The sequence below is a fragment of the Pelobates fuscus genome, chromosome 4, assembly GCF_036172605.1.
Source record: "Pelobates fuscus isolate aPelFus1 chromosome 4, aPelFus1.pri, whole genome shotgun sequence".
In the NCBI taxonomy this organism is placed as follows: domain Eukaryota; kingdom Metazoa; phylum Chordata; class Amphibia; order Anura; family Pelobatidae; genus Pelobates; species Pelobates fuscus.
Window position 1 is genome coordinate 15,372,016 of NC_086320.1, and position 14,040 is coordinate 15,386,055.

General features: G+C 42.4%; 1 protein-coding gene across 1 annotated transcript; it reads right to left on the reverse strand.

Moving 5' to 3' along the window:
- Positions 1–1,417: 1,417 nt before the first annotated feature.
- LOC134608297 (hydroperoxide isomerase ALOXE3-like) lies at positions 1,418–13,745 on the reverse strand. The gene is made up of 14 exons (XM_063450996.1): positions 13,567–13,745; positions 12,428–12,629; positions 11,204–11,285; positions 10,451–10,573; positions 10,243–10,346; positions 9,028–9,200; positions 8,731–8,874; positions 4,369–4,572; positions 3,696–3,782; positions 3,360–3,529; positions 2,993–3,114; positions 2,519–2,619; positions 2,032–2,202; positions 1,418–1,764 (listed from the first exon to the last, which is right to left on the reverse strand). Exons 1-14 carry the CDS (start codon positions 13,702–13,704, stop codon positions 1,582–1,584), a joined length of 2,004 nt encoding a protein of 667 aa, XP_063307066.1. The 5' UTR covers positions 13,705–13,745; the 3' UTR covers positions 1,418–1,581.
- Between the last annotated feature and the right edge of the window lie 295 nt (positions 13,746–14,040).

A 14,040-nucleotide genomic window follows, 5' to 3' on the forward strand; every position in this document is an offset into this window, starting at 1 on the left:
TAGCTGGGTGGCCGCCGTTCGTATCCCGAACACGAGGTCGCGGCCATTTTAAATCCACGAATGCTCAGCTGTGTTCAGAGGTAAACTCATGGAACTCAAAATGGACACTTTTGGCACGAACACCGCTGAAGCCGCCGACCTCACGAAGGTCCCTGTATTCTGTCCGCAAATAAGCCATACCCCAGATAGCCATCCCGTGGAGTCGATTTGTATGGAGAACAGACTTTGTGAACACATTGACTCCACAGCGATTGGACTGTGTGCATAGGATCGGAGCGCTATACGGTACTTGTGTGCTCAGATCCCAGCTCTCTCGGGACACGTTGAATGCCTGTATTATTACCATTTATTGTAAAGTTATATATTTTTATGCATTTTGTTATGGTCACTTAAAATGGTCTTTGTCCAGGGAGATAATTGTTTAGTAATTCAATTATCTCCCGGGCATATCAGAGGGTCTTGGGTAATTAAAGGGGCATGGCTACAGGTGTAACACTGATTGGTTGTTGTAATGTCCTTGTCACAGTCTCCCATTTGGTCCCCTAGGGGAGTGTCCACCAGGTGGGAGACCTGCATAAATACCAGGCAGGTAGCCCTCAATAAACCATATTCCTGCTGACCCTCAATACAGAGCTTTGTCTCGTCATTGTGGGGGGGGATTATTTGTATGGATTATGCTTGTTCGGCTGTTTGGAGACTGGCTGGTTCAGGTGATTGTTGTCCGGCAGTTTGGAGCGCTCAGTGGCTACCTCTTTATTCGGTAAGGGAACATCCAATACGGCTGTAACCCCTCTACCGGGGGAGCCGTAACAGGGAGTTCCTAAATTAATTTAAACAAATTGTTGCCCTGACTTTAGGGAGCGAATAGTTGCCTCGTTTGGAAGGGTCTTTTCACCAAACAGTGCTCTCTTGGCTTGTCAGGAACAGCAACAGGCGGTGGCACAAAGTATCCATTTGAGTTCCATACACTCTAGGACATTGTACCACTGCCTGTGTTTGGCAGACAAAATGGCTGCCACTTTCCAGAGCACATGGTTTCGGTTATACGAATGGCAGCCACAAAGAGCACTTGAGATTGTGCTGGTTTTGAAGCCAATGAGCAAGTGAGGTGGTCTGTGTTTGGTAGTGATACCAAACTAAAGGGGAAACAACTTGGACTTGGTTAAATTAAAGATGGTTAGGGCAGGTTGTCACATGTACTGTAGATCAGGACTCTCCAAGTTTTGGGTTTTGCAAGTTGGCACTATGACTTATGGGCCAGGTTTGATGTTACTGCGTTTAGTGGGGTAGAGCATACAAAAAAAAAAAAAAATAGCTAGCTGCCCTAGCTTCTGAATCTCATTTAGGATACCAGAATTAGTCTCTACTGTCCAATGTTAATTCCCCACCAAAAATACAAAAACACTCATTTGTGGCAGTACAAGCAAAGCATTGGTTTTATTTGCACAGAAAACACTGGCGAGGATTAGTAAGTGTAGCAGAAGCCATAAGTTATAGTGGTGATCTAGCATGTGTCAAGCCATCTGCTGTGAGGCATATATTAGATTCTTGAAACATCTAGAACCATCATTCCTGGAGATGTTAAATTGACACGCTGCTCTCAATGTTCTTTGGATCCAGATATAGGTAGGTCAAGCCTTGGATAGTAGAGTTTCTCTCCTGGATCTGCTTGGAAATACCTTCTAAACTTTCCTGAAATTCCTTTATTATGGCTTGTGGAGTCTCCTCTGTAAAACGCTCATTTTGAAAGTTTCCTAGAGGTCTCTGGGATAAGGAAGGCTGGATTAACTGAAGGTACATTTGTAAAGAAAAGTGTTCCACATTCAACCATGTTCCAATTGGGAACAAGACATTCTATGTAAAGCCCAACCTCTGCACACATGTCTCTTCAGTCTATGAAACTAGTATTTGGGAAGTGGAATTTTCCATTAAGATATGGCTGGTGAGGGCTTGCTGCTAAAACGTGATTGTAATATGCAATGTGAAATCCCAGCGTTCCCCACTAACCCATACTCACAACTGCATACTAACCTTGTCCTCTGGTTCATGACTAAGCAGCCACTCAACAGCCATGGCATTAGTGGTTGTGTTTACTTCTGGCAAGGCATCTAGCAGGGTCTGGTAAGTGGCAGCACCCTTCACAGGAGGTGGCGGCTTTCTCATTGATGATGGACCATTGGGCAGCCAAGAGAAGAAGTCAAACTGTGTGGAAATGTTAGTTGAGAATTTTAACTCACTGCCTTTCATTTAAGTCTTTAAATGGACTACTAAATGCATCCAAACAAGTTAATCTCAATTAGATTGTCTGGGTGCAGTCGCCCTGTCCTTTTAGCCCATTGCCATTTTGTAGATAACTGCTGTAAGGGTTAGAAATTTTAGCATTGAATGGGAATGAGTTACAATGGTGTTCCCACTATATAGTGTTATTGCAGTTTTAGACTTCATGGTGGAGACTTGTGAACAATGTTTACAGGAATACTGCTTCCATGCTACTGGGCCAAGATAGGAGCCTACTCACCTGCCCACTGTTGACAGCAGCATGCTGGCCAGAACATGTGAAGATCACCATGGTCAGGTATTTAATTAGCTCTGTCCGTGTTCCCAGAGAAGAAGGGACTCCTGTGGAACAGATCATAGAACTGTTATTCTGTACTTTAAATAGACTTCATTTTGCGGAGTTGAAGTTAATCTTTGAGAGGGGAGGGTAACTGAAATAGGTGTTCAAGGAGAAGACAGCTTGAGAAACTATATTTACATTGAGGGGGAGCATCTGTACCAAGACATTTTTTAGGATGAGTTAATGTTCCTTTAAAATACAAAACCCTGTGTCTACTGGTAGTGTAGGATTGTCACATCAATAGATTTTAACTATGCTAGAGACAATAGTCCAATACCCACACAAGGTTTACAGTTAATAGGACAATGCAAGTAGCCACTAAAAGCAATCCCTTACTCTGACAAGATATGCTTATAACAGACTCTGCACATTTACCTGTAGATGTACGTCCCAAGAAGCCTTTTGTGAAGATTTCTTCCACCCAAGCCTGAAGCTCAGGATCTTTGCTGACCATATCATCATCTTTATAGTAATAATTTACAATGCCAGACACAAGTCTTGTAAGAGTGGAGAAAAAAAATAATAAAATGTTTTAAAGCATTGGTTACGATCCAAGAGGATCAAGGACATTTAGATATTCATAGTTTTACAGGCTTTTGCAATAACATGTATACAATTCACTTACACAAATTGACGATTAGTTAGAGGCGAACAATGAGGCCACCCCATTTACTCAAGTGGACAGGATGCTGGGGAGTTACACGTCACCCACCATTTAGATTACATGCTACAAACATGTTACCTCTCTACTGCCAGCCAGACCTTCATCCCATCTTCCCTGTAATAGTAATTGGGAATAGACTCCATTCCTCTTTCTTTGATGTCATCAGGGAGGCAGAGGCAGGTATAGGTCAATTCATCCATGGCTTTCTTTAGTAGAACAGGTACACCTCCATTTCCAGTCACAAAAGCCTGGGCAGGGATAGAGGTATTATTTACAATCTCATCTACAAAACTGGAGTTGAGGTTACACAAGTGTTTTGGTTACATAGTCCTGAAATATGCAGTATTCGTTTCTATCCCCTCCATCCCCAGTACCCATCTAGCTACTGGCCAAGTTTAGATAGAGAGAAATCACCTCATCGAAGAGACCTCCAGGGCCAATGAGTTGGATTCTTGCCAAAACATTGATTTCCAAAGTATAGCGAAGATGAGGAACAATGAGCTGGAAGAGAAAGTACAAAAACTGAACATTTCAGAGAGCCTTCGCAGATATTGCATAGAAGTTGAGAATTCATTTACAGCACCAAGTATGAAGGCAGCTCCTTATGGTGTTCCCCAGACAGGAGCAGAGAGTTTTATAAAATGACCATTGTTTCTTTGTCCACTGACAAGAGTGCCAGAGGGAACTCACTGGAGCATAAAGCCCAGTTATTCAGCACCAAAACAAACTTACAGGAGAAGGCCAAACTATTGTTTCTCTTGACTTTCCGACCTTCTATAGTTTCTTTAGGTGCAGAATGGTTTTTGCTTGACAGTGTGTGCTTTTAATGTTAGCCTTTTATATCCAAGTGAGGCCGTCAAATTTCATTGTGGACTGAATAATATTTCCATAAAATATGGGAGTTTTGCATATAGTATATTACTATAGTACACATCATCTGAGCTAGCTTTGCAAAAACTGAGTGTTCCCTGGATTGTGTAATAGCCAAGACACTGCAAGAAGCATATCCAGAGCAGGTGCTCACAACAGGGGTGGCAATAAATACTGAATTAGGAGTGTTCTTTGTATTGGCCATGCCAATTCCTACCTTATACAGAGGATGTCCCATTGGAAGTTGCCTGGCTGTAGCAATATTAAAAACCTCAGCAAGGAGATGGGTGCGAAGTAGATGAGGTCCAATTTCATGCACCTGTAAGTCTGAATTGCGTACCCAGATTTTGGCAAGGGTCCAATCCCACTCGGGATCACTGGATAGGAAGATGGGGTTATTTGGTCCAGGAGTTTGGCCCAACTAGATGGAACACGAGACAAGGTGGATTGTCAAAAATAAATCATATATAGTTATATTGAGCTGTATGCTTTGGTCACCAACACCCTCTTATTACCAGCTCCACCCAACATTTAAACTGCAGGGGGAGGGAGAGGGGCAAGATTTGGTGACATGGATTAAGTTATCCTGGTAGGGTGAGGCAAAAGAGACTTTAGCAAGATATAGCACCAAATGACATGCATACTTGCAACTCTAAAAATCAGTTTCAGTTCCCCTCCACCAGTCTGGAGAAGCTAAAATACAAGCCAACTCAATTTATATTTAAGGAGGTGGGACTTTTTACCTAGAGTGTGAGCAGGACTGAAATACACACTTAATCCTTGAACAATTTGGGGGTTGATAGATCAAGACAGTAATATATATGAGAATCAAGCCAGTGATTAAAATCTTACAGGAACAGAGGGAGCAAGGTCTGTTTGCCACCTTAAAAACCTCATGTTAGAGCCTTTTGGTGGTATAGGCTTTAAACAAGAGAACTTATGTTCACTTTAATGTGGCAGACTTTACCCCCTCAGTGACAATGATTAAGAGCTTACAGGAACAAAGCTTAGATTTTGTATGCAATATTACAGTGTCTTGTTTCATATATCAACCCCCAGTTTGAGGGTTGAGTTTATTTCAGTTATGCCCTCACTTAAATGGACACTAGGCACCCAGACCACTTCAGCTCATTGAAGTGGTCTGGGTGCAAACGCCCATCACCCTTAACCCTGATTGTGTAATTATTCCGGCTTCTATAAACTGGAATAGTTACTCGCTAGGTCCAACTCCTCTAGTGGCAGTCTACCACTAGAGAGACTTCTGGGTGGATAGGTGACTTGGTTGCCTAAGTGACAAGGGACATCCTCACTATGCATGAGGACTTCCAGTGTCACCGGAATCCCCATAGGAAACCACTGATTAATGCAAGTGCAACCATTGCACATTAGGTCTCCCCTGCAGGAGCATGGGCAGAGCCGAGCCATTGCTGAGGGACATTGGCACTGGACTCCGGTAAGTGATAAATTCTCCTTCCCATGGACTCCTGGAGGACTATGGAAGTTGGCCTCATGTCCATGGCCCATGTCTGGGATAAATTTGGGAGTTACCCTGCCCAGCTGTCATTAGTAGCTTTCCCTTCATGCAAATGAGTGTTGCCAGGAGAAAGTGCATGAGTCTAAGGGGCACAAACACTACCCAAGAGCCAGACAGAGCACCCTGTATTGCGGCCACAGGAGCTCCTGAAAGTTGCCCGGCAAAAGCACCAACACCCTGGAACTAGTTTGGGCATAGGACCATGTGTGCGGCCAGTCAGAACTTTGACACTGTGGCATTTACACTACACTTCCTGGATCTGAGTGCCATTTGGAGAACTTGGACGCTCAGATTGGGGCTAAAGATGCATTATTTGTGGGGTTATATATCTTTAGGTTTTATATCTGTTTTGCTCGGTTACTGGGAGATAGCTTACCAATCTAATGCAATTCTCTCCCAGGACCAGAAATTCCTGGGAGAGGCTTGTGCTGAATACAATTGAGACCCCCTGCTGGAGTCTGTGCATAAAAGGCAGAGTTTGGCTCATTAAAAATCAGTTACACTCCTAGAATTGTGTTGTCTAGTTACTGGGAAGGGCTATAATCACTGCTCAGCATGTGGGCAGAGCTGGACTGGGGATTCCAAAGCAGCCCGGGAAGAAAAAAAAAAAAAAAGCCAGCCCCATATTGTTGCATGAGGATAGAGAGATGGCTTTTTCCTATATAAAATATTGGTCCTTTCAGAGTAACATTTTTTAATTATACAGTAAGCATACTCCCATGCAGACAGAGAATCTCACTGACACAAGCTGATTGTCTATAAGGTTGTGTATCAATCTCACCGATATACTTGAGGTCATTGACATAAGAACACAAGCTCACTCAGTAGCAGGCACATGCAAGCCTACTCACTAGCAGGCATGCACACACAGTTTAAGGTAGTGGTTCTGGTGTCTATAGCCTGTCCCTGCAGGCTTTTCAATGTAAACACTGACTTTAGAGAAAAGGCAGTGTTTACATTGCTTCCTAGTGACAGACAGACAGACACTCAGATGGTCACTAGAGGTGCTTCCTGTGTCAGTGTGGATTGGCTGAATCAGCCATATCTATCAACCATAGAGGCAGGGCCAGTTGAGGGGAGACCAGTAAAATAAAAACCAAAAAACACAAACACTAAAGTACTTGTATTTTGTTGTATCCGAGTTTCTCAGCAGCTACTTTATTAGCTCTTAAATGGACACTCCAGGTACCCAGACCACTTCTGCCCATTGGAGAGGTCTGGGTGTCAACTGCCACTACCCTTAACCCTGCAAGCGTAATTATTACAGTTTTCATAAACTGGAATATTTACCTTGCAGGGTTAAGTCCTCTAGTGGCTGTCTAGTAAACCGCCACTAGGACACTTCCATGTTCATAGAACACAAAAAGTGTTTTCTAACTATGCTGACGTCCTCACGCTACATGAGGACCTCCAGCTTTGCTTAATCCTCATTGTAGAGCATTATTCAATGCTTTCCTATGGGGAGGTCCAATGTGAGTGCAATGCCTTCCCTGCCAGAAGACGGAGGAGCATCGGTGCTAGATACAGGTAAGTCACTGAAGGGGTTTTAACCCCTTCAGCAACTTGGGATGGGGAGGGAGAGGGGACCTGCAGTGCCAGGACAACGGCTTTTCCTGGCACTGGAGAGTCCCTTTAAAATAACTAAACTTCAGTATCCTCTGCAACAAGTGCTACCACATTTATCGTGGAACAAAGCTATTTAGTAAATATTTCACACAAAAAGCCCATTCTCAGTGCATCTTGTCCTTGTTAGTCTGAAGAATTGGTCAATGCTTAGTAGATTTGACAAGCGCAACTTCACCACTAGTTTTTGGAGGGGCCTGTTTGCCAGCCTCCTACCCTGGGACTATGGGCCCTGTGATAACCCATGTTCAAAAGTACTGTTTGTCCCTTGAACAGGAATAGATTCAGACATCTTAAATTGTCCAGCAGTGTTGTTGAGTGTATGGAACTATTTTGGGCATGGGACTATGTGCATGGTGGGGCAAAAATAAGACTTCCAGGAAATTCCTGAACCGATCTAAGTGATTTTTGGATATGTTGTTCACCCAGGGGATATGTTGCATTTTGGGGTTGTAATAATGTATGTTTTTTCTGCTTATAGTTAATAGAGTTAGTCCATTGTCTTCGTTAATTATATCACAGGAAGGGGAGGGATTGTGTACACTGTATGGAAGTGACTGAATGTATAACCATTTATTGGCTTGTTGTTCCTGTGCCCCCACCTGGGTGGCAACCTTGTGGGGAAAACTGTATAAAAGACCAAGCTGTTCAATAAACCATCAGATCTGCTGTTCCTGTTTGACCCTCAACATTTAGTCTTGTGATTGAATTGGTACTGCTATAATCATACTGCAGATTGTTATACTTTGTATACTCCCCTGGGCGCTAATCACTTAAGCTCTTTTAAGAGGTGTTCCTGTTACGCTCTCCTGGAGGAGAGGTCTCCCCCACATGGTCCTGGATGTCAGAGGTTGATCCAGGGTGGAAGGAAGATGGCGAGATTCCAGTTAAGCTATGTGGTTGTGGAGTCTGCGGGGGGTGGTGTCCGGTGCAGTGCCTCTAGTCCTTGCTATCAGCTAGGAAGCATCAGTCAATGCAGGTGCCCAGTCGGGGTGCCAGTTGATCCGTTACAGTAGAGAATGTCAGATTTTAAGTATGTGCTAAACAAGAAATTCGCACAGCCCACACTGAATGGATTTCTGACATACAGGAAGTCAGCATTGGGATTTCTAAGGCCAATCATTCCAGTGATCTTGAGAAGATGCTTGTGTGGGGTGAAATGCCCCAGTGACCATAAAATGTATTCTGTGGAATGCTTAATGTAGAGGGGGAACTCTACTGTGGAAAGTATTGTAAACCCGAGACATTGAACAGAGGACTAGTGAGGAGGACAGCCCATCTCGTACAGAGAGTTGAGGTGGTAGGGTGTGACAAAATAAACCCTACATGCAAGAGGGGTTCCAAAACATCTCCATTATTTTGCGCAGTTTACAGTGTGCAACAAGATATTCTTAAATCTGTTGCAGAATAATTACATTTTACCTGGATGGCCATTGGGAGGAGTTGATCCTGAGGGTTTTTCCACAGAAGGCATAAAGGAGCAGCGAGGTATTGCTGTTGGCCATTAATGGTGTTAGCAGGAACTCCCTCTAGAATGCTGTAGTCTGCCAAATAGAGATTTCCATTCTGGAAAAGACAAACCTTTGAGTTTGGGATAAAGAGATACCAGCAATCCTCTAAATGACAACTCAATATCAGGTTTACAAGATGGAAACCAGGACAATGACAGGAAACAGCCATTTGTGACAAGTGTAAAGTTAACTGTACCATGACACATACCTCCAATTCTTTATTGAGGTCTGTAGATGTCCCAAGGATAGCAGCCACCATCTCTTGGTCTACAGGGAAGTTGCCAGGGATTTTGATACATTTCCTGATTAATACAGGGTTCACTCCATTCAGAAACTCATAACCAAAGAAGGTGTCTTCTTTCCACATCTGAGACACCAGCACTGACCAGAAGAAAACGTGTATTGATTAAGTGTTCCCAGATGGAGGTCATCTTGGGCAGTATCGTTCAACATGTTTACATTCAGAGCAATTCTGCTTTAGTCACCTCCCAAATATTATACAGTCTTAGTTGGAATTCTATGTCCAATAACCTGCATTCCTTCAAACCTCAATGATGCAGATTTTGAAGTAGTCTAGATGTTCAAATATAATGTAGAGTAGTTAGGGCAGCTCTATAGAAGCCTCCTTTAGAAGGAATAATGACTATTGTAGTTAAAGATTCAGACTAAAAGCATCACACATACAAAGGAAATGCTTGGCAGAGGCTGTTTGAGCCAAGACTCCACCAGGTCACTTTATGGTGGCCAAGGGGAAAATCTTGACTCAGACACATGGATGCTGATTCTCTGCTCCCCCTGGCCACTCTGGACAAAGCAGGGACCACTAAAGGATCACAGTATTTTAGAGGTTTGTGGACAACATTTTCCATAATGCAAAGGCAGCTTTAGGGTTGGCTGAACATCAATATAGTACATATCTGATTGTGTAGGTAGAAGTGTGACTCAATGTACAGAGTTGTATGATTGAAGTAATTAGACAGTGAATGGATGGTGGGTATGAGCATGCAATATGGTGTAAGCATTTGACTGCATGTTCAGTGGATGTCAGGACTAATAAGGGGCAGGAAAGGCTAGGTTAAAGTGAAGGGTACTGTATGACAGCTGTGAGTAATGAGAAGGAATATCACTGGTATACAGTGAGGTAGTGTACTGCATTTCCACACTGTAAAGAAGGACCAACTCAAAGCCAATGGCTTCCCACCAGGCTCAGAGCCCAGGGTGAGCCTCTTATGGTCAAGATAGCTCTGGACAAGTCAGTCCAGATAAAGATAGTGGGCTCATTTACATGGGATTGGTATGGCTTCTGTACCAATTGTCATAAGTAGTGTTTTTTTATATATTGATATGGTCAAGATGCAGATGGTGGCCATTCTGGCTACCCAAGCTTTCAGAAAACAAAGTAATGGACGAAATGTAGACATACCAGAGTTATGGGTCTTTTTGTAGAGGAAGACTTTGTTGATATCATTCAAATCAGTCCAGGGATCAGGGCAGGTGGCGAAGCCTTTAAGCTGTATTTCTAATCCACTGTCAATAAGTGATAAGAAATTATTCATGCGATACCCACAGAAGCACCGAGGATGGTAGGTTAAAGGCTAGTATGGTCGAGAGAGCAGTGACAAATTACTTACGTTGCAGCCAATGTGAAGCTAAAGCTGGCATATTTCTGGAAGGAGAATCTGGCATCAGGAGGAAGTTCCTTTGCATCACTTGCATCAATACAATAAGGAGCCCCATCTGCGTAGACTTTCCACCTGGAAATGTGGAATCTGTCATCTAAACACGTATTTCTGGGCAAAATGTACTCCATCCAGACCAGAATTGAAAGCAGTATAATGTGGACTATATAGTTTGGGCTGTGTTTGAATATTAACATGTACAGTTTACATGTGTCATTTAGGCTTACCCCAGTGTTGACTTCTATAACAATAACCTTGCTTTCTGTGAAGATTAGGTGTTCTGAGATGTGGCAGTTGACATCACAAACCAGTTCATTCCTGGCACAGATTGTATTGGAGGTGAAGGAGCATTGGGCATGGTTATGTAATGCAGTGCTTTCCATTACCATTGGTGCACTACAATTTTCATCTTTGCTATAAAGACATGTACCAGAACACCTCTTCCATCTGAATTAAGGTGTGGTTCAGTTTATTCAGTGGTGAGGCAGCAGCCCACAAACTGCTCTATTTGTGGGCCAAAACAAATGCCAACCCATGCCTGTTACAGGTGTGAAGGCTATTGAGGCACTTCCCACAACCAACGTTATTTCACATCCTGACTAGATCATTACAGTGGACAGACAATGAGTAAACATTAAGGGGAACCACTATATTATATTATTTTTCTGAGTTGATTGCAAAAGTTAGGTAACCAAGGTATTTTACCTGTAGATTTCTCTATTCCTGTCAAGCTCAATTTTCCTCTGTTGTACAATGAGGGGGTTCACATCATTTGTCAAGATGATTCCTGCAACAGAAAAAATACCAACGTGAGAGCTTGCTTCCCATGCATTGAACAAAGCCTTTTCACGCCTCCAAAATACCCTGATCCCAGTGTGACAGTCTCAGATTTATTATCCTGTCCCAACTGTTCTGGGAACCAGGAATCTGTCCTTACAGTCTAGCACATCAATGCTTGTGTTATGAGTAGGTCACTCGAACAACGCTCCCTTCATGGGCTGCCCTTGATTGGCAGGAAGCCTTACATGCATTCACCTGACCCAGCAACCCTTCAGGCAGACCTGTCCCTTTATAGCTTGCGGTCAGAACTGCAAGTTCTTTAGTTATGTTTCATGAAGTACAGAGAACCTGATTGCTCTAGCCAATCAGTAGCTTCACACTCATAAGAAAATAAAAAAGTCCTTTCAGTTGGATGAAGTCTAGAGTCCCATGTTAAGATTATTTCTTGAATAAAAATAATAATTCTGCAAGTCAAGTTCCAGTAGTTTTGCTACAAGTGAAAGTTATTTGTTAAGCTTGTGCATAGTTTTAGGTTCTCGGAACATATGCAGACACCCTAGTGGCCACAAAGGAACCCAAATAGCTGTCAGTGGACCATATCTTGAAAAGTTTTATTGGCAGTTAGGATTATCCATTCATCAATTAACAGATTTGTAGAGTAATATCTGAAACTATTAAACCCCTTTCCATTGGAGTGTTCTTTAAAGCAAAATTGTAAGGTCTTTATTTTAAGAGGCTAGTAGAAATATCCCAATGAAAACATGCGTTTATTGCTGCATTCGAACATATACACATCTGTGAGTGGTGCTCAGATAAATCCATCTTTCATCAGCTCCTGGCACTTCAAAGCAAGATAGCAGTGAGGTCTATGCAGATTCAAAAAGGAACTTCCAGAGATATGGTTTTGTGATAAACAAGGTAATGCCTTATTCCCACAGCTGGTGGTAGTAACAAAAGTCAATGAAATTCCAACAGTTTTGGTGAGCATGCCATTAATATTTTAGCCTTATGATACAAGAGTGTCATGTGACTGCTTCAAGGCATCATAAATAGCTATCCAAGAGTGATCTAAAAGGTTTAGAGGAATTCATTTGACTAGATGTAGACAATTAGCACCAAGAACCAATATAAAAAAGAAAACATTCATACCTTTCCCTTCTTGAACTTCCATAGTCATTAACCCACTGAGCCACATGTAACACGGGAATCGAGTGCTCTCCCCACTGGGACTGGTCACATTCACATACTTGCACTTCCAGGGATTATCCTTCGGGACACCCATCTCCTTGTACAGCCGTACAAATAAGATTTGACCAAGGTCTGCTGGTGTGTTAATATCATATTGTTGTACCTGAAAAGTCAGAAGAAAACATGAATCACTTATTTATTTATTTTTTTTTTTTTTTAAGGCAGCAAACTCTTAAATATACAAAGATAATATAAAGACACTTGGAAGTGTTTATAATCTTGGTCAGATTGCATTGTTGGGTATGCATGTTTCTGCAGGAAATCATTGGACTGGCAAAGACTAAACTTCAATCTAAGAAAAGGGGCCAGGACAGACCCACACAGCTCAGGAATAAAGGTGAGTGTTAAGTGGAGTAAAGTTGGGCCAGTCACATGAAATGGGTTTTTAATACTAGCATCAGGAATAAACATTTGCATTCATGTAAAGAGGACAAAGGATACATATTAAGCCCTTTTGGAGTGATCCTTCTGCCACTAGGACAAACCCTGTTATCCAACCTGTACCCCAACTTGCCATACTCTATGACATGTATAGACAACCTTCAGCACTCCGAACGTGCCATAATTTTACACTTCATAGAAGAAAAAACCCAACCCACACTAGTTTGGACAAAAACTGACATTGATAACAGGTGAGTAATCCTTAGAGAGAGTGTCCCTTAAAGAGGAACACTTTATAAAAATAAGCTAGTATACGCTCTAGACCAGGCTTCCGCAAACTCAAGATGTTGCTGAACTACAGCTTCCATGATTCTATGAATGAAATCGAGAATCAGGGGATTTGTAGTTAAGCAACATCTGGGAGGGCCAGCGTTTCGGGAAGCCTGCTCTAGACAAACAGATACGTACACACTAGTTACCAAGTATACAAAGCAATTTAATCACATTTTGAGAGAGTGCCAATTTTTCTCTTATACCTCACACACACCAGCATTTTATTTAAGAGAAAACAAGTGAGACTGCAGCAAAACTAACAGATCACACCTAGACACAGATTTTAAAGGGGGTGATATATAGAATATCCACAAGACAATACTCACAGATCCAGCTGGAAATGTATCTCCCAGAAGCTGTTTAGGACTTTCACCATTTAATCCTACAAGAGCTATGGAGATGACATCACTGCTGGCTGAGCCAATCTGGCCCCCAGTGGCTACCTGTACTAAATAAGTTACCATGACTACAGGTAACAGCACAATCAGACCTACAGTCCTTTCCTTAATTTATCCCAGAATAACTCACAGGGAAGGGTTCTCCCTTTTATACATGGAATACCTGCATTGACCCCTCCCTTCAATCTATCACACCCAACCTACCCTGTGATAGTTAGTCAGAAGTAACAAGGATCAGATATGTTCTCAGGGTTAGGCTATGAAGATTCAAGGAAGGCAAGTTATTAAATTAACCCCTTAAGGACACAACTTTAGAAGTAAACGGCCAGCATGGCGGAAAATGTCCATCAGTTTCAAGAAATTAAAATGTAAAATTGTAAAACTGAGGCTAAAGCACCCAGG

Bases quoted from the DNA above. Each gene is read 5' to 3' on its own strand.
- LOC134608297 (XM_063450996.1), bottom strand. From the start codon at position 13,704: ATGGTAACTTATTTAGTACAGGTAGCCACTGGGGGCCAGATTGGCTCA. The intron at 11,286-12,427 runs GTATGAATGTTT...TTTCTGTTGCAG, and splicing joins GGAAGTTCAAGAAGGGAAAG to GAATCATCTTGACAAATGAT. The intron at 10,574-11,203 runs GTAAAATACCTT...CCACATTTCCAG, and splicing joins AGGAATAGAGAAATCTACAG to GTGGAAAGTCTACGCAGATG.